The sequence below is a fragment of the Eretmochelys imbricata genome, chromosome 6 (genome assembly GCF_965152235.1).
Source record: "Eretmochelys imbricata isolate rEreImb1 chromosome 6, rEreImb1.hap1, whole genome shotgun sequence".
Lineage (NCBI taxonomy): Eukaryota > Metazoa > Chordata > Testudines > Cheloniidae > Eretmochelys > Eretmochelys imbricata.
This window is the reverse complement of record NC_135577.1, coordinates 118,644,688-118,665,582: the sequence shown is the minus strand read 5'-3', so window position 1 is coordinate 118,665,582 and position 20,895 is coordinate 118,644,688. Positions and strand designations below refer to the sequence as shown.

Here is a 20,895-nt window from a genome sequence, read left to right as displayed (position 1 = left end):
TTTTACACAGGTTATATTTACCTAAAAAAATTTAAAACCAAAATTTAACCCTATAACTTTCCTGTACAAACTAATAAAACAATTCCTTGCACAGCATGAGGTTACTCAGATGAGCTAAGACAGTAGGATCAGGACCACAGCATGTAGTCAGCCTATGGAATTAATTGCCACAGGAGAGGCAAGCTGTCCAGTACACACTAGCTTTTAAAAGAACTGAATTATTTTATGAGCTATAAAAGAGTTCAGAAGTTCTGGATGGTAGGAGGGTACAAGTAAACAAATCCTGGATTAAATATGGGTAATTTACATTCATGTAAACTAAGTGCTGCATGGTATAGCTCAGAAAAGAATATATTTTCCTTCCACGTACAGCAATGCACAACTTCCCAGGCACATTACAGAGGAGGTAGAGAAGTGGGGAGCACTTACATCTGGACCATTCAATATTGGCCATTGCTGACCACCAGATACTAGATGTGATAGACTCTAATACAACATAGGAATGTAGGAGCCGAGAATTTCCCAACTAGCTAACTGGCAATAAATCATTATTTGAAAAGATTCACATGCAGCTAACTTTAAAACTTCCACAATTATTAAGTTAAAATATCTATTAGTGTATTCCCTCTTGCTTGAATTTAATTGATGTGCCTAAAATGCACTTTCATTTTACATCTCCTTTGAGAAAAGTAAATTTTTATGATTTCTAAGCTTGTCTGATGGCACTGGGTCCACCAGGCATTTTTCCCACCTCCACCTTGTTGGTGTGCTGCAGAATGCCTGAAGCAAAGTTCTGTAGGATATATATATTCCTTTAATAGATACTTCTAAAACACTGATGTCTATAGGAGAACAGGAGTGCAGGTCTCAGGCACTGGATATGCCTGCCTCAGAAAGAGTTCCTAGCATCTCAGAAGGGTCAGCAGCCCTTTTAATGAGCTAACATTACTCTCATATTTACAAACTTTAATACAGATGGCAAGCATCTGTACTACTGAATGAACACAGTTAGCAAATATTCTACCTTTTGCTAGTACTGTTTCTTGTACAAATCAAATATATTTTAAGTTTCTCGTGCTTCTATTTTGCACATAAGCTCCTTCATATAAAAAGGTAGGGGACTATGTAGTACAGCACCAAACCTTTAATATTATCTACACAATCTCACAATGGCTAATGTTCAGCTTTGTTCTGAACCTGGGAACCTTGTTTTTAAAAAATGAGCACGATGTTCAAGTAATTTTTTTTTAACAACAAAATGCCCAAAGCAGTGTAAAAATACATGTTACATAATGATGGAAAAGCAAGAACAGCTAAATCACTCTAGGAGATGTGTTTAGCCAAGTGAAGACCATCATCTCTGCTTAGTCTTGTCTTAGAAATACTCAAGTACAATTTGTAAAAACCATCATTTCATATTTACATCTCCTCCCAGGAGGATATGCAACTAATCTTTTAAGGAACCAAACAACTATGTTGGAAGGAGGAGATATACAAAATCAAAGACACAGTAACACAACCAGAAATAAAAAATAGGAAAAAATAAGACAAGAAAAAACTCATCTTCCCATCTGAATAGATTTATTATCCAAATCAATTTTACAAGCACGGCACTTCCAATCCAGACTGAGCGCAGCCAGGAACTGACAGGCTGTGTGAAAATGCCTGGAATTTGGTTTCAACTTTGGCTTGCTTCTTAACTCTCTTATGAGAATCCCAAACCACTTACGTGACTGTCAATCAACTGTCCCAATAACTAAACCGATATCAGCATATCCATGCAATCTTCACTACCTCCTCTCGGAAAACTCATGAGACTGTACAAAATAAAAAAACTTTTCAGATTCCCCCCTTTATATTTGATTTCCTTTTAGCCAATCTAATCAAGCCCTGACACAGACAAATAATGATATTCTACTGAATTTAGTCAATGGATCCAGCTACACACTCACAGCACGGCACACAACCATACAGAATGCAATAGAAAATCCTGATCCTGCAAGCTGACCTGCATGGGAAGAGCCCCACTAAAGCCAAGGGGACTCTGTGCATGTGTAGCAGTCTTCCCATGTGGAACAGTTTGCAGAACCAGGGGGCCAAGCTTGGGCCTGGTGGTGTAAATGAGCCATTACATTGATACCACAAACCTCCTTATGACATTCTTAATCTGTACTGTAAAGGGCGTTCTACATTTTCTAATAAAATGTTTTTTTTTTCTCGTGCCTTTTAAATATGTAGAATCATGTCAGTCTTTTCAAATTCATCCAAACCTAGCCCTTGAGATCTGCTTGACAGATTCATCACAGAACATCTTCCTGCTTCAGATATTTATTTGTACTATTACTGTTGTTAATATTTATATTACAATAGCAAACTGAGGAGCAACTCACGATTGGTTCACCATTGCGCTACAAGCCAAAAAGCTGCTCATCAAAAATGATAAAATTGGGTACACAAATATATGTTTCACTGTTTTATCACCATGTACCTGTAGTTTGTAGGACAACTATGAACATGGCAGTTGTCAGCAATTTCCAAGGCAAACACTAAAAGAAAAACGTTATAATCTGCATTTAACTTATTGTCCAAAAATTCAAAAGTTAAACTGGTTGCTATACAACAGGCCTAGTATCATGTATGTTCTGATCCTTCACTCTTTACTGAGGCAAAATTCCCACCTACCTCAATAAAGACAACAGGTTGTCCCCATTGCTTGTCTGCAATGCTATTTTATTGCATGATGGCCACAAGTTTTACACTGCATGCCTTCTAAGGACATGTCTATACGTACAGCACTGCAGAGGCACGTGTGGTGAAGATGCTCTATGCCATCAGCATAAAAAAACCCACCTCTGCACGCGGGATAAATTATGTCAGCAGGAGAGTACTTTGTGCACACGAACACTTACATCACTGTAACTTATGTCGCTCAGGGGAGTGGAATATTCACACCCTGAGCGACATAAGTTTTGCCGACATAGGCTGTAGTGTAGACACAGCCGAAATGAATTACCACAGAGTTAAATTAGTTCAAACCTGTCACAGATACCAACAAACTACCCATAAAATGACCAGTGAGTCAGTTCTCTATTAAAATTATGCGCACTGCAATTGGACCAAATCCAGCCTGCCTTGTTTACCTTGGTAGTCCCATTACATCCAAAGGGAATCTCATAAGAGGAAGGCAAGCAGGATCTGGTCCACTTTGTGTGAAAATGTCTATTTCAAAAATAAATACTAATTTGCTGCTAATCGCCACTTATCTGAAAGTATTATGGAATCTGCAGAAGCTGAAAGTGAAGGTGTTTGGAAGTTATATAAGAAATGGAAAGCTTTTATACCATCTTATACCACTAAGGTAAGTGTTTACATGGTAACTAATGAGAGAGTAAAACCTGGAGGAAAAAAAAAAAAGAACACTCCTCTGCCATTTATAGTGCTACAAAATATTGTATCCCAGGGCCAAGATTTTCAAAAATAGGAGCCTAAATTTAGGATCTTAGATCCACAGTTAAGGCGGATTCAGCAAAAACATGTTTAATTTTATGCATATAAGCATCCTACTAACGTAAATGAGACTAATAATGGGTATAAAGTTAAGAACAGATTTGCAGGACCAGGGCCTTCTTGGTACCTACCTACTTTTCATCAGTGCTGAGCATCCAGCCTTTCCCATTAAAAGCAAAGGGAGCTGTTGGGTGTGTAGCACTCTTGAAAATCAGGCAAGATCCTAAATATGGATTTAGGATCCCAACTTTAGACTCCTTGTTTGGAAAATCTTGGCCCATAATTTTAGTTGTACATAGGACCTAATCCTGAAAACACTTGCACGTGTAACTACCCATGTGAGTAATCCCACTAGCCTCAATGTATTTATAGTTCAAGAAATTTGTTTTGACAGAGAACAATGTCTGATTTTCACACTCTAATTTGTGAGAAAGATTGACAATGTTTTGAAAGCTAAATGCTATGCACACTAGGCATTAGGGCCCAATCCTGCAGTCCTGACTCCATCAAAACTCTTAATAAAGTCACTGGGACTGCTCACAAGTCAATCGGATCAGTCTTGTAATTTCAAACGTGTACTGTTCTCAGCTCCACACCAACTCTGAGCCTGATCATACCATCCTGACTCAGGAAAAACTCCCCTTTACTCCAGTGAGATTCCCTCCCACTGGGAGCCAGGACTGCAGGATTGGGTCCTAATAGCTGTTGAAAGCAGTTAGCTTTCAAAATATTGTCGGTCAGTCACAAAAGCTCCCAAGTACGTGAAAACCACATATAACTCTTCTTTGTCAAAACAAGTTTCTTGAAATGCAATTTAACTTGAAAGAATTATTAGCCCACAACATTACCTCTTATAAACTCCCATCAAACAGAAAATACTGTTTTATTCATTTTAAAAAAATCCTTTGTTTCAGTCATTAAATGCTGGCTAGCCACCAAGTAATACAGTGATAAAGTAGGCAAACTACATGTATTTCCCATTCAATTAACTTTCTTACATTTCTTGCTGGTTATATAGCTCTTCCAGTAACAACAACAAACTAAATGTTTACTCTAAAAGCCAATAATATCATTTTACTGTTTTCTTTCAGATTTAAACACCCATCTGTAGATGCAACAACACTTAGAGCGCCCTCTTGTGCCATATACTGAATGCTGTTCTCCCTGAATAGAAGTAACAATCCCTTTTCCAGAGCAGCATCCAGCTGTCATTAACTTGAAAGAAAAAGTATTTACAAACATAAAAGATATCTTCATTGTAATCCAGCCAATCAAATATCAGTAAAAAAACCTATCTCTTCCCTTAACCAACAAAATGGTACGTACACATTTCTAAACTATTGGTATCAATTTTTCATGATCAAATTTTAAGTTTATTTTTAAAAAAACACTATAAATAAAACTCCCCCTGGTTTCAACAGGAGTCACAGGCACTTAGGGCTTCAGGATCGGGCCCAGCAAAGGGAAGTCTCTTGGGCAAGAAGGGGGTGTCTGGGATAGAAAGCACTGCTCAGCAATGTACTGCAATCATTATATAAATTCACAAAAAGAAAAGGAGTACTTGTGGCACCTTAGAGACTAACCAATTTATTTGAGCATGAGCTTTCGTGAGCTACAGCTCACTTCATCAGATGCATACCGTGGAAACTGCAGAAGACATTATATACACACAGAGACCATGAAACAATACCTCCTCCCTGTTTCATGGTCTCTGTGTGTATATAATGTCTTCTGCAGTTTCCACGGTATGCATCCGATGAAGTGAGCTGTAGCTCACGAAAGCTCATGCTCAAATAAATTGGTTAGTCTCTAAGGTGCCACAAGTACTCCTTTTCTTTTTGCGAATACAGACTAACACGGCTGTTACTCTGAAACCTATATAAATTCAGTTTCAAAATCCATCCTCAGGCAGACTTATAAATGAAACCCAAGAATTTAATCAAATTCCAGTTGTAATCATCTGGATATTTCAAAAGCTAAATGATCCACTAATTATAATAAACTTATTAGACCAAGTTTATCACTGACCTGACTGCAATGTAGCCAAACGAGTTAGACCAAGAATTAATTTGGCCACTGGTTTATAGCCCTTGTGCTTAAGAATTTAGGTACTTGTGAAAGGTGCTCAGCCCTAGTATTTCTACTAACTTGTTGTAAACAATTTTCAAAATGGAGAGAATCTTCAGTTGTATCAGGGTCAAACAAAAATCCATTTAATTATTGTGAGTTTTTTTCCTTGCCAGACTTATAAGGCATCAGACAACTCCTGATGGCTAGTTTGAGGGACAGAAGAGGGGAGCTGACACTTATTTACATATATACATTTTCAATATTTAAAATGTATATAAAAGGTTACATATATGATCGTACACCTTTCCCCTCCCCCTTTGTGTGTCACTTGTCTTCTTAGCCCCGGACCTTCCAACTGGTTCTACAAGGGGCAGTTCCTTTCACATATGTGGAACCCCACTGACATCACAGAGCCTCATCAGGGAACAAGATCCCTATGGATCTGATTGCAGGATTGTGGCATTAAATTGTAAGTTCTTCAGGGCAGAAACCAAACTGGCCTCACTGAAGTCAATGGCAAAACTCCCACTTCCTGCAGCGGAGCCAAGTTTTCTCCCCAAGTATTCATATGTATTTGTACAATGCCTAGCACAACAGAACTGTGCTCCTGATTGGGCCTCTAAATGTTAATGCAAGAGAAGTAATAAATAATCATGGTAATTATAACTCTTGGTCTTTAAAGTAGGGCTTGCTCCCCTGTAAACTACTTTTGCTTTCTATTGCATCCTGCTGAGCAGTTCCAGTTACAAACCTGTACATGTCTAGGTAACCAGACTGTGTCCTAAACACAGGTTTCGGACTTTACTGATGAATTATGCAAAAGGAAAAGATGGACAGCGAAGACAAATTTCTCCTCTCTTTATTGACACAGCTCAACTTAGAGCTCAGCTTTAACATTTGGCTTTCCCTGCGTATCTTACAGAGATGGACCCGAGCTGCAAACTTCAGCTCTGGAATCAAAGCTGGGGGATGTCTGGATCCAGGTCCCATCTCACATGCTTCTGTCAGTGGAAGCTCTGCCCGTCTAGGGGAATCAAAAAAAAATCAAAGGTATGCACTACTATGATGAGCTATGAGGAAGATTTTGCCCTAAAAAAGAAAAGTCCTTTTCGAAACCTCAAATTCTAATAAAGGTAAAACGAAACATCAGTGATGTGTTCTAACACAGTGCTCTCATACACACAGAATTCTCTCAGTTTACATGAGACCTCATTTACCGGGGTAAGCAAGCGTACTTGCAACGGGAAAGGGTAACGAACTAGGGACTCTATTCATTTGCTCATTTACTTCAAGTTTCTTATAACCATAAGCAAGGGGGAAGGCAACAAAACATGGGAGGAAAAAGAAAAAGGTCTGGCCCAAAGCACAAGCAGGTCAGTTAAACAACTCCCATTGACTTCAGTGGGCTTTAGATCAGGCCCTTCAAGGGCTTTTTGTTTTGTTTTGTTCCTGGAAAATGTACTGACTGAGTACATTGATAGTATAGCAGAGTGACTAGCTTAGGCAATATCAGCTGTGGCTGGATGAACAAAGACCCAGAGTTACCATCCTCTGGGAAATCCTTTTCAAACTACCTGATGGAGCAATTTGGTGCTGCCCAAAAGGCAAAATATTTGGCTCTTCAAAAGTACTCTACAAGCTCCAGGATGAAAAGTCACTCCTGGCAAAGCTGATTTAGAAGAACTCAGAGCAGGTGGCGTATAATGCCACCAGAATTAAAGGAGGTCACCCCAAATCTTCCCATACTTTTCAACTGGGGGGGTATAATTTTAACCAAGGGTTTCTGGAAGTCCACTCCAACATAGGATCACAGAAACACAGTGGCCAATACATTTCTTTGTACTGTATATGCATTTTCACTCTTTTCATGAGATGTCTCTTGAGTTTAATCTATTTTGTAACCAAAACTGGGGGAAGGGAAAGGTTCTTGAGTTTCCTAAACAGAAAGTTTCCAGTTCATGTTAAAATCAACCATATGACTGTTTTTAACACCAAGGTTTATCTACCACACTCAATCTGTGCACAAAACTCCCACTGTCAAAAGGCAGAGTCAGTGTGAATTTCAACTTTATAAAATTACTGTAATTCTATATATAAATGTTCAGGTGTTCAATCAAAACATATATCCATAAAGAAGTCTGACGGGATTTAAAATGTGATGAGAAATCACAAACAAAAATAGCATTATTTAACCTAGAAAGAAATTAGAGGGGACTAGACTGAGCTATTCAAAATGTTAAAGATTATAATAAAAAATAAGCCCTTTTTGTTTACCCTGTTCCATGACAGTGAAGAGTGACTTGAAATCTGTGAGTACAAATATAATAAACACAAAGCAATATTACTTCACAGGATGTATAATCCTGCTTGCCTTACAGTGACTACAGACAAGACTATGGGAGCAGGATTTGACCCACTCAAGAGCCATTCATTTTGGCCCAGTCAATATAGAACTCACTGCTAATGAAAGATGTAATGGAATCCAATAGTCCTGCTGATTTCCAAAAAACATGAATAATATTATGACCATGACAACATTAGTCATTAAGTGAAATAAAGATAATCTAATCTCATGCTTCAGGGTATAAAACTGATTACCTGCATGAGCTAGGAAGACATTCCCAACCCATCCATCAATGTACAACTGGCTTGGTGCATTATGGGGAGTTGTTGCATTCCTCCAGCATCAGATATCAGCCGCTAGAGGAGGCAGATTAGAGGAATCAGTGATTTGATCCCATATGACAAATCCCATGTTCCCATTTTTGGTCAAATTTAAATTGGATGGAAAATAAAGTAAAATACAATTAGAAAAACCTACTAAACTTTTATACTTTTTGGTACCTTAAAGCCTTATTACACTTTCATTAGGATAGCCATGTGACCTAATTAGAACAAGAAATCAAGGGTTCTGTTGCCAGTCCTGCCACTCATTTCCCATGTAACCTTGGGCACAATAATTGAACTGCCCATGCCTTAGTTTACTCATCTTTAAAATGGGATGCTAATGTTTATTTGCACCTCCTTAATCTTGTTGTGAAGTGTAATTATAAATTCATCCAATGCTATCTACAACTGCATTATTTAATCTTTCATTTAAAATTCTGGTGAGTACACTATTGCAAAAGACCCCAGCTTTCCGTGATCCTACCGCTATAGAACTTGACACAGAATCAGCAGCGAAGCAGAGCATTTGATATTGACAATACGAGAGGAAGAAAAAGATCAAAATGTTTGCTGGTTTATTATGAAGCTGACATTTTAAAACCAAGAAGAACATTCTTTGACCAACAATTTCTAGGTCCCAGTTCTGCTCCCATTGATGGCAATGGCAAAATTCCCACTGACTTCAATGGGAGTAGAATCAGCCTCCAAAGTCTTCATCTGACATCAGTGCCAAATCCAACACACCGTACCACTTCAGGCAGAAACATGAAATGAACTTAGCAAAGCTCAACTGAAGGCATGGAAGGGACTGGATTTCAGATAAATATATTTATGCTAACGATACATTCTGCAACTTTTTAAATCGCTTTCCTCCCCTCTGCCCATCTTTCTGATTCATGTTACTAGACTAATGCAGAGATTGGTAGCACATAAATAGGGTCAGTGTTAGACATCATGTTGCTGATCTAAACTTTTGTAGTCTAAAGAGAAACCTCCATTTGGTATCAATAGGGCAAATTCTGAGGTCCTTTTTCCATTTTTATTCATATATGCTCCCACTCACTTCAATAGAAATTTGCCTCAGCGAAGACTAAGCAGGTGGTCAGGGTTTAACCCAAAGTGTCATCTGTGTTTTGTTGGTGGGATGATCTGCACCCATTTCATTATTTTTATGTGGTTATGTGTGATATTCTTGATTGTGTCTCCTAATGCACCGCAAGGGTAAAATAGATTCCAGAGGCAATGAATAATTTTACGGCCATGGAATTTTAAAAACCAACAGTCCTGTAATTATATGTATAATCGAGGAGTCTGCGGGTGTGGAACTGCAGACAATACTTGGCATGTTTGCACAGCCACAGAATTACCACCAGTCAAGTCACTGTAAATCCTAATAGCATGGTTGCAATAAAAATTAGTTTTAAAGCGCTACAAAACTCTACAAGCTTTAGACCACAGAACAACAATGGAAAGATAAAAAGTGAGCCTATTAGAACCATTTTTAAAGACATAGAATGAATTAAGTATATAGTGAAGATAATCAAAAACATATTTTGAAACTATTTATTCTCAGAACTAGTTCATAAAAACTCAAAGTATTTAAATGCAAATAATAATAATAAAAATAATAAAGTTGGCACGGACTAAAGAAGCTAGATAGGGGGGGAAAGGTACCAGAGGAAGAACAGCAAATGCTGGATAGATCAGATTTCTACAGCTACAGGTAAATTATGTTCTCTATGGAAATCATTTTTATGGAAAATTAACAGCATGTTTTGCTATTTTAGTGGAAATACACACATAGGCTTTTTCAGTTTAATTAAATACAAAACAGAAAGTGGTGGCTAGGATGAGAAAGCTGAACAATTTCACAATGAAAGCACCTTCTCTAATTTGTCAACTGTGTCTATTTCTATTATCGCTGTCAGCGTGGGACACTCTTTTAGCTAGATAGCTAAAGTTACCAATGACGGATGAGGAAAGCTCCCGAAGAACTTCGGGCATCCCGTGGAATTAACCAAATTCCTTAAATTAACAGGAAAGAAAGCTGCTAAACAAATCGGGGCTTTATTTCTGTCTGATCTTCACCTGCTGAAGATACAAATAATCAGGGGGAGCTTCTTCAGTATTGCACTGATGGGGGTCAGAGGTTTTGTGGGATTTGTTTTTGGGTTTTTTGTTTTTTTTGTTTGTTTGTTTTTTTGAAAAGCAAAGGTATTAAGTTTTATTTCCCCAGCCACATATTAAAAGCAGATCAGCAGCATCGCTGGAGGGAGATTAAGAGCATGCCCGTGGCTAGCGGGCTGCATCCAGTCTAAAGACACCCAGCACACCATAAAGTTGCGAGGATAACCTAGCCCAGCAGCAGCTAACTTTCCCCCGCTCCGGTCCTGATCCGCCAGGCAGCGGGCCCCCCCCCCGCAAGTGCCGGGCGGGGCGTCCCTAGGTGGCCCCGGGCCGGGCAGGGGGTGACCTGCAGGGAGAGCTCTTACCGCTGGAGCGCCGGACGATGTTCTCCAGGAAGGTGTTCTGCGGCGCCACCAGCCCTCGCTTGCCGCCCGGCATCCTGCGCCTGCAGAGCCGGGCTCTGGAGCGGCAGGGGCGCGGCGGTGGCGGCTGGGGGCAGCCGGGGAGGTGTCTCGCGCCCAGTGCCGGTGAGTCGCTCCGGCGAGGATGGAGCAGCTCATGGTAGTAGCGCTCGGGCGGCGGGGGGAGCCCAGGCTGTGGCGGTGCCGCACGCCGGGCTCGGGAACCGCAGGCTCCGGGCAGATTGCGCCTGCGCGCCTGCCGGGCCGCCGCTGCCGGGCAGCATGGTCCCGCGAGCTCGCCCCCTGCGAGCCTGAGCCCGCCGGGCGGGAGCAGCGCGCGCGCTCCGCTCCCCGCGGCGCTGGAGCAAGCCGGGAGCCGGGTCAGGCGCGGGCCCCGAAGGGCGGCTGCCCCCGGCCCGCACCCTGGACGGCGCGGGGCGGCCGCTCTCGGCTTAGCGAGCGGGACTCGGAGCCCCCCGCAGCCTGCCTAGCTCCGCCGGACCGTGCAGCTGGGGCGGCCCCGTGCGCGCCGCGGAGCGGGGGATGCGCCGCTCCAAGCCCCCGCCGAGCCCCGGCTGCGCAGGTTGCGGGGGGGGGGGGGGGTGTGCACGAGGCAGAGCGCCCCGGGGCTGGGGGAGGCAGAGCGCGCTGCCGAGGAGGCTGCGGGATGGTTTCCCGGCAGGCTCCGACCTGCCCGCTGCCGAAAAGTTACGGGGCGCTGCTCCAGCGGGAGCCCGGTCCTGCGAGGGGGCGGGGGGAGCGCAGCTGAATAATTCAGGAGATTTGGGCGTTTGATGCAAGGGGCAGGCAGCCAAGCAGCCAGCGCTGCCCGGAGCCGGTGGGGGTGGGGGTTGAGGACAGGCGGGGAGATGGGGCTTTAACCCCTGGCGCTCCCCGCCCGCAACACCAAGCTGGGTTGGGGCCGGGGGCGAAGCCTCCCGAGCAGAGACGGGGCTGCCGCGCCTGGCGTGGGCTCGCGGAGCAGGAGTGAGCCCGAGGCTGGGCGAATCCCGCTCCAGCTAGGGCTGAGAGGGGCGCGGGAGAGACCCTCCCACCCCCAGGGATCTCGCCCCCTCCCGGCGGGAAAAGACCCTCAGCTTCCGCGACTGGGCACCTGCGGGCGGTGTGCTACAGCCTGCTTGACCTGCGCCCTGGGATGGGATTGCCCGGGGACAGGGGTGGGGAAGAGCCCTTCTCTCCCCCAGACTCTTCTATCTGAAGGTGCCCACAAACCCCTGGCCTAGGGGGTTATAATCCCCCCGCCCTCCCCGTGCAGGGGGGTTTAAACTCCCTTAGGCTGATCAGAAACCAAGCTCCAAGGAAGAGGGGAAATGCTGCAGGACAGGAGCTGGTTGAGGAAAGGAAAGTAGGGTTCCTAAGCCTCCAGGATTGTCCTGGAGTCTCTAGGAATTAAAGATTAATCTTTAATTAGAGATTACATCATGTGTTGAAACCTCCAGGAATACATCCAAACAAAACTGGCAACTCAAAAGGAAAGCAAAGCTGAGGATGAAGGACATAAATTGGTTAGTCTCTAAGGTGCCACAAGTACTCCTTTTCTTTTTACCCCCTGACCCGGCTTCTGCCAGCTCATCAGCCAGGCCCTTCCTTACAAGCTTTGGAGGTTGCTGCCCCTGCACCCAGATTTTCCCATCTACATAGTGTTGCCTCTTGTTAGTGAATTGTGGCAAACAGCCCGATTTACATCGGTGAGGCTCTTCCTTAGTATCTGGTTTAGGTAGCACCTGTTCCAGGTTTGGGAGGCCTTTGCCTCCTACTCCTGTGTGCAGCGCTCTTTAAATGGCAGTTGTATAAGCCCCAACATACCTGCTTTTAAAGGGAGACTCTCATCGTTTTTATACCCCAATCCGATCAGCCTAAAGCAGGTTTATAACTGAGGGGGGGAAGTCCTCCACATGAGGCCATGGGCCTGGCCCCTTGGAGCCACCATAATGCGTGGAGCAGGAGTAAAGATGCTGCATGCAAGGGTAGAATAAAACATCAGCCTTACACGGGGGTGATTTCCATCCACCCGTCCCATGGCAATTAAAACTGGCTTTATGGTCAGGTTATGGCAGCAGTATGGCCCAGGTCAGTTGCAGCACTCCAGAGAATTTGGCCTTGAATGGCTTCTGCATTTTTCAATGTACTATTGTGTCACTGAGAAACAGCCCCCAGCCTATCACTACTTTTTTGTTTTAATCACTAAAAAACAGTGCTTCATGGTCTCGCTACAGCGCCAATGTAATAAACCTAATAATCACTATAAGACTTGTGCTAACATTAATATATGATGACTTACATGAGAACCCAGCAACTCCCCATCAGGATGTGGGCTTTAGTAGGCTAGGACCCGTGTAAACACTGCTAGACATGGTACCTGCCCCAGGCAGTTTACAGTCTACAAGACCAGCAAGATATAAAAGCTGGGAGAACAGGAAGACTCAGATACATATTTTTATATTTACACATTTTTTAATGTTTATAATTATATAATTAAGTATCAACTTTCTTTCACTATCAGTGTTCTGCCCCAACTGGTCCTCAGTCTAACCATTAAAAGTTGGCTGATACCTTGCAGCTGTCATGGCAGAATTGAGTCCAGATTATAAATGCCTTAGGACAGGTATGGTGTTCTACTGTGTTTGTGCAGCACCTAGCACAACAGGTGTGACTGAGGCACTATTTCAATACAAATTATAAAAACTAATGCAATATTGCCAACTACAACCATTCAAAAATTATGAGTCAGGCACACACAATCACTCAATTAGCTTAAAAATTATCATCTTTAAACAAATAACATCTGGGGTTCTTCCTGGCTTTTGAGCCTCGAAATACAAATAAAAGCTGAGATTCTCATATATTCACATGACCCCATGAGCTGGGGCTAGGGGAAAAAATAAAAAATGAACACAGGATAAAAATCACAAAAACTGGCAACCTGGGTAATGATCTGTGACACAGAGCAATGTTTTAGCAGAAAGTGTAAAACTGGCCACATTTGGATGGTTATGCATAAAGAGAGGGAGGCAGCTGGGGCAGTGATGTCTCGGCCATCTACAACCCCTTTATTTTATTTTGGTATCCAGCACTATCGTACCCCTCCTTTCCTACATCAGAGTCCCAAAGGAACAGATGAGTCAGTGTGTGGTAAGGGAGTGCACCTTAATTGCTGTGCATGCTTTTCTATGCTCTTGACCAATTCCAGTTTCCCCCTCCAGCATAAGTTATATAGTAATTCTGACAATAACTTGTCAAGGATTGGAGAATAAAATCCTGTGAATGTGGCAGGGATCCTGGAAGAAAGCTGTGTGCCTATTGTTTCTGCTTATCCTATTTTTTAAGAACCCTTTCAGACTACATAGGATCACAGAAGGAAAGATGGAGAGGAGCTATTAGGTCCTCTGGCCCATCCCTGCCAGTACAGTACCCTGCAGAATATTCTCAGGTGTTTAGCTCACTTGCACTGACTCAGGTGCTAGTGCCCCCCCTTAGGAGATTATTCCACAGCAAACATCCTGTTTATAATCAGAATCTTGTCAATTTCTCGCCACTTTGGTTTTCTGGATCAAGGCCTAACTAAAAATCAATTAAACTTTTAATGGGCTTAAAATTAAACATGCTTCAGTGCTCTGCCATATTGGGGGCCTTTTCTTGCTGAAACCCGTAAGTCTACTATTTAGAGCCCCAAGTTTCCTGTCAATACATGCAGCAGCCCAGTAGATAGTTACCTGGACTGCTGAAAATCCAAGCTCAGGTTACGTTCTCATTTGCACTAATGCAAATCAGGAGTAGCTACAGTGAAATCACACCAACATAAAACTGGCACAGGAACAGAATCAGTCTACTAAAAGTTTGACATTTTGGGCCTATCTCCTCAGAAACAGAGCTGAAATGTTCAGGGGCTCTCCTTCCAGGAATGATTTTTTAAAAGCTGCCCCCAATGAGCACTGCCCCAGATATAGAAAAAGTTGGCTTCTAATAATTGGCACGTGGAGTACTCCATGGCTGTTTCTTTAGGGAGACATAAGGTGGCCCTTCGGGTGCACCCTTGCTTAGCCAAACTGACTGACCTAGCTGGATAATATTTCTAGTTACTCTGCTTCCAGCCCAATCTGGATTCTTATTTATTTTTATCTATTTCACGCCTCACTTCTGAAAACAAAGCCAGCTCTTTGAATTTTGGATCCACACCCTTGCTTGCTTTCTCTTTCTGCTTATGTTTACTTCACTTTTCCTCAAAATTTTTTAAAATGGCAATTGAGTCCAACACTCAGCCCCTCTGCTACGCTCCAGGCATCCAACGCTGAATACCACATTTTTTAAAAATTAGTTCTACCACTCTAGTTTCAGTGGCACTAATTGGACTGTAGGTTTTTGAGGGGCGCAAGCTCCAGGGATAAATCCTTAAATGTCACCGCTGTCTGGAACGACAGGAAGAGTACAGTGTACATGGTGGGACCAGAGCCTTCCTTCAAAACATTTAACTAAGGTGCCAGAAGGTGCTCTGGAGGGCATCTCATTTCTGTCCTGAATTGCTCAGTAAGTCTAAAGATAACCTCGAAAAGAAAAGGTCTGATGTGAGAGACAGCAAACAGCAAACGGCAAAGGAGACTTTTGTCGTCTTGTGGGGATCTTCAAATTATACTTGGTTGTTAGTTGGAAACAGTGTCAAACTAGCAAGCAATGAGCTGTCAGATAGATTTGAGATTGGTGTAATCTGGAAAAAGCCTGCTAACCCTTTTCCTTCCTAGTCAAAAATGCCTCTCTCAACTGTCTGTTTTTAAGTGGAACAGAAAATTCATTTGAGTTCCCAATATACTTTCCTGCCATAAAAGTGCTAATCCAAATCATGCCCTCCAGTCTGTTCATGCACCACCACTTGAAATCCTGTGGTTTAGGGAACCACATATTTTAAAAAATTAAATACAATAATTCTGGTTTAAGAAAAAATGTCAATTTCAAAATTCTTTAAAACAAAAAATTATATATATTTCCAAAAGGAAGGAACCAAGGAATTAGAACATTTGAGTCCTTGAGTGGAACAGTAAATATTATGATTACTGTATTACCATAGCACCTAGAAGCCTAGTCATAGACCAGGACCCCATTGTGCTAGGCACAGTACAAACACAGAACAACAATGGTTCCTTCCCCAGGAGCTCACAATTTAAGACCACCACAAGAGAGAAGGACACATAAATGAAGGGGTATGTGACGGGGCTCCATTCACCACACTGGCACCTCCTGCTGGCTTTCCTGGGGATTAGTTTCACAGGTTGGTATGTCCTCTTCCGATGGGGCCTCACCCACAATCGCATCTGCTCCCAGACCCACGTCACTCCAAGGACCACGGTGTTTTCTTCATGACTCCTCCAGCTGAGTCATAATCTCTGCTCCCCCCTTCTGAGGGCCCTGCAGTCAACTGTCCAGCTACTTGGCAAGTGTAGGGAACCCTGTAAATGGCAGCACCTTGCTGCCTCCCCTCCAACTCAGTATATTTCCCTGGGCCACTTCCCCACAGCCCCAGCACCTTCTTTGCCCTTGCCTCAGGGCCTCAGCATACCAGTCTTAACAACCAGCCAGTTCCTACCCAGTGCTGCTCTTTCTAGGATGCTAGCTTCCTTCCATCTGCATGGCACCCAGACCTCCCTCCTTGAGCCCCAGAGAGTAACTGGCCATACTTTGCTTTGTGGCTCTATTTATATGGGTCTGGTGGGCCCAGATTGGCTACTCCTTGCAACCCCTCTCCTATTTGCTGCTTCCTGCGCAGCCTCCCTAGGGCTCTATTAACCCCTTCCAAGCCAGTATGGGGCAGACACCCCATCGCAGGGTACCATTTCTTCCTCTTGCCCTCTCTTCCTTCATCACTTCATTTCCTCTAACCTGAGATTTCTTTATATCATCAGTATTAGGACATGAGGTCAGATCTCAGCACTCCTCTCCGATGACATTTCCATAAACACCCTTGTCCATATCAGTCAAGTAATATGGAGAGATCCTCAACTGGTATAGATATATGTATACCAGCTGAGAATCTGGCCCTTAATATCTACACCATATGTGAATGGGATATTTTACTGTGGGGAGTATTTACTATTTTGGCACTGCATCCAATCCAGTTAGAGACCCCATGGACCAAAAGACTGGTCATGGTCTTCCACTTACCATAAACATCAATTAACAGAAAGATGCACATTTTTAACCAGCTGCAGGCCAGACTCAATTTTTTTAGGTCATCTTTGGTAGGAAACCCCATTCATTCAAGCAATTTGCTGAATTACTTTCTATAAACTTACCATATGAATTGAAAAATGATCTCATTTTGGCACAAATTCATTCTGAGAGGAAGAGGAAATCAAGGGATGCACATGGCCAGCATTATATATCTCATAAGATGCTTCTTGATTTTTTCCCTCAAATGAGTTCAGTCATCAATGAAAGAAGAGCTTTTTAATTTATTCATAATTTTGCCTTTGCTTTCAAGGTTTATGTGTAACAAAGTGAACTAGGTTCCTCTGGAGCTGTCTGGGCACCAGGCAGAAACCACCCACATAAATATTTTTACACATGCGATACTGAGAGGTGGGACGCACTTAGCATTGCTCAGAGCTGTTCTACATTGCAGCTGCATGGAGAGTGCACAGAGGATGGCACATAGATCTGGTCTGAGCCTAAGAACCTCTCTTCCTGAGGACAGGGAGGGTGTAGTGCAATACATATTGTTTGAGGAGCTCAGAGTTGTTTTTAAAAAAGTATATTTCATGAACATTTTTGAAATGTATTTTATTTGAAATTTCATGATTTTTTTGGTTTTCTACAAAAAAAACTAAAGCATTTTTTATTTAAATTTCAGAAAAAAATCATTTCTGTGGAAAAAAATACCAATTTCTCTGTCTTGAATTTTAAAAAAAAAAGTTTTCCTTATTAGAAAGGGGAAAGGGGGATAAAAATGGAACAAAAAATGGGGTTGTTTTGTTTTTGTTTTCCAAAACAAAAACTATTTATAATAATTCAAAAATGTTCATTGTGGTAAAAAAAGCAACATTTTTGTCAGAAAAGAAACTTAGATGAAAAAATGTCAGCCAGCTCTCAATGCCAGTGAGTTAGTGGCATATCAATAACTCTCCTTATTGGTGCTTTTATGATGTTAAATTGTGGCATGCTACAAGTTTGTGATGGTAAGACTGTGACTTGTTACGCAGGAGGACAGACTAGATGATGACAGATTCATAGATAATGGCAGAAGGAACCACTATGACATCACAATTATGAGAGTCTAGGACTGTAGGCTAAGCATTGCTGTGATGAATCGCAGACCTCACTGTGTTACGAAATTAAAACCAGATGAAGACAAACGGTGGGGGCAACAGGTCCTCCCCATTAGCCTCTTTAGTTATGAACAACAAAAAGAAGCAGAAATTACATACAGAAAACTGCATTTGAAAATGTTCAGGTGGCAAAGTTGAGTGCTCAGGAGTTAGAAAATGCTTGAATTAAGGTTGCCCGTCATCACAGTTCATGGATGATACTCAGTGACTGGGTAACTAGTCAATAGTTCTTTTTATACTTAATGTGTGGCCTCATGCCATATTCACTGCACACCATCCAAACCCTGCACCAAGTACAGAATTATTAATTTCCTCCTGACTTTTCTACAGTGCTCATCACCATAATATCAGAGGGCTTCATAGACATCAATGAACTTGTCTTCTAACAGCCTCTGTGAGGGAGGGAAATATCCCCATTTTATCCTCTGCAAACTGAGGCATGGAGAGATCAAGGTAAAAAGAGTATGTACCATTTTTGTATGTCCAGTGCCCATTGACTTCAGCTGCAGTTGTGAGAGCTTGGCACATCTGCAAATAGTGTGACCAGATGTTCCAATTTTACAGGGACAGTCCCAATATTTGAGCTTTTTCTTATATAGGTGCCAATTACCCCCCACCCCATCCCGATTTTTCACAATTACTATCAGGTCACTGTATCTGGAAATGACACCCCAAGCATCTCAGGCTGGGCACTCATGAAACAAGGAACAAAAAATTAGTGGCCACTTATGAAAAGTTTGGTTTAAGTGACTTGCCCAGCATCACATAAGAACGCTGTGGCAGAGGCAGGGATGGAATCCAGTTCTCCAGGGTTTCATTCAACTACCTAAACCAAAAGACTATCCTTTCTTTTCCTGCAGTCCCCTGCTTCATTCACTACACACTTTTCAACTTCCGCAACGAATGAGGTAGGGGGTCCTACAGACAACAGTGACCTTCGCTACAGAACCCTGATAAATTCCTTGAGCACCGTCCATCTGGTGCGCTGAATAAGGCAAGAGATCCTGAGTTTGTGCTGGGAAATTATACAATTTAAAGCCTCTCTCTGTTTTTTTACTTTAAAAAGCAGAGACCATTTACACGAATCTAACTGACAAGTTTAGAGGTAAAGCATTTCCTAGATTAGATGTAACATGTTGCACTGATGGTGATGCAGCTCAGAATGAGAGGACGCTTCAATTCTAAACCTATTTACATTCGCTTTTAAAACTTCCTCAAAAATTGCTTTTGGGTACAAAAACTACCTATGAGATCAGCTCCAAAGTGAATTTTTTGAACATTTTAATTAAAAGCCATTCAACAGGGTGTTAAATGTTGAGTTTAAATAGACTCATTAATAGTACTTGTATTACAGTAAAGTCTAGAAGCCACCCCATTTTAGGCACTGTCCACACACATATTAAGAACTCCCACCTGAAAGTTTATAGGAGACTCGCAGTGTGGGAGAAAGAAATTATTTGGCAGATAGGAAACTGTGGCACAAAGTGGTTAAGACCTAAAGGCACACAGGAAGCCTCTGGCAAAGCCAATAATTGAACAAAGCTCTGAGTCCCAGTCCAACGCATTATCCTCCAAGCCACCCTTCCTCTCTCTGCTCTCATCTGAATAACACCAGCTGCAGGTTAAGGGCAAACTTTGTTATTGGGTTGTATTTCAACAGATGCAGATTTAAGATGAATGCTGCCATCCTCTAATTTTAAAGTAGTGCACCCCCATTCTGTGCAAAACCACCTAAGGACACTAACACATAATGTATGGCTGTGGAGATAGCATTTTACAGGGTAGCTGAACATCATTCCTGCTCCAGGCCCACTCTTCCATTTAACTCCAGCAACAATTTACTGAATAGCCCCGCCCGTTTCCCCAACTCCCAAGGCAAAACCAGTAAGACAACAGAGTAGAGACTCTGCAGCAAATGTCTAATTGCAAAGCATTTTTGCATCATTGAAGAGGTCTCATCTGAGCCCAATGGCGCCATGAACCATGCAGAAATAAGTGCTCCAGGTTTAGAGCTGGAGACAGACTGGTTCCCATCCTGCTCACAATGAAGTCTGTGAGAGTTTTGACATTCACTCCAACGGAAACAGGAGCAGGCCCTTAAATCAGCACGTTTAAAATATTAAAATCGCCAGAAAAATTAAGAGCCTTAACTCTGAATTGCCTCTCAAGTGCAATTAAAATCTCAACCTCACTACCACACTGACAAGTTTGTTGTGTTAAATATTATTAGGTTTTGTTGCCAGCGATGCAGAAAATTTGTACCGGAGATACAGAACCTCCTGATACTTGATCCTTATGTAATGAGTAATGCTACTGCTGCTATTCCAGAGCTTCTTTAGAATGCAGTAGTGTCCTGACTTCTGCATGACTAATTGATTAACATGGAAAGTCACCCTAATTTGCTGTTCTATTGGACAGTTAAATAACCTAACTCTCTTTCATGTAAAAGCTGATCCAGTAGAAGTATTGCTTTTTGACATACAGTTTGGACTGAGCTAATATTGAATAAGAGTGCATTAATGTTTACTTCATGTAAAGTGAAGCTATTATTTTCCTCGTATGCCAGAACGTTGATCAGTAGACTCATCAGGAAAGTTCCAAAACATTTTTCATAATGATCAAGCTGTTGCGCTGGGACTGGATATATGCCAGATAAATGATTCAGTAAAATACATTTAGATTTTACAGTCAAGGGTCTTTATATGCATTAATATCCTGCATATGGTGAACTATTGTTGCAGTCAGTGATTTATTTGCAAATTTCAAGGCACAAAAAGCCTTGCAGCTGC

General features: G+C 42.2%; 1 protein-coding gene across 1 annotated transcript in view; it reads right to left on the bottom strand.

The window, feature by feature from the left end:
• KCNH5 (potassium voltage-gated channel subfamily H member 5) overlaps positions 1-10,809 on the bottom strand; it is a 233,697-nt gene extending 222,888 nt beyond the window's left edge. Inside the window, exon 1 of the mRNA XM_077820578.1 lies at positions 10,737-10,809. Coding sequence (XP_077676704.1) covers positions 10,737-10,809 — 73 coding nt within the window. The remainder of the gene's footprint in view (positions 1-10,736) is intronic.
• Positions 10,810-20,895: the final 10,086 nt, after the last annotated feature.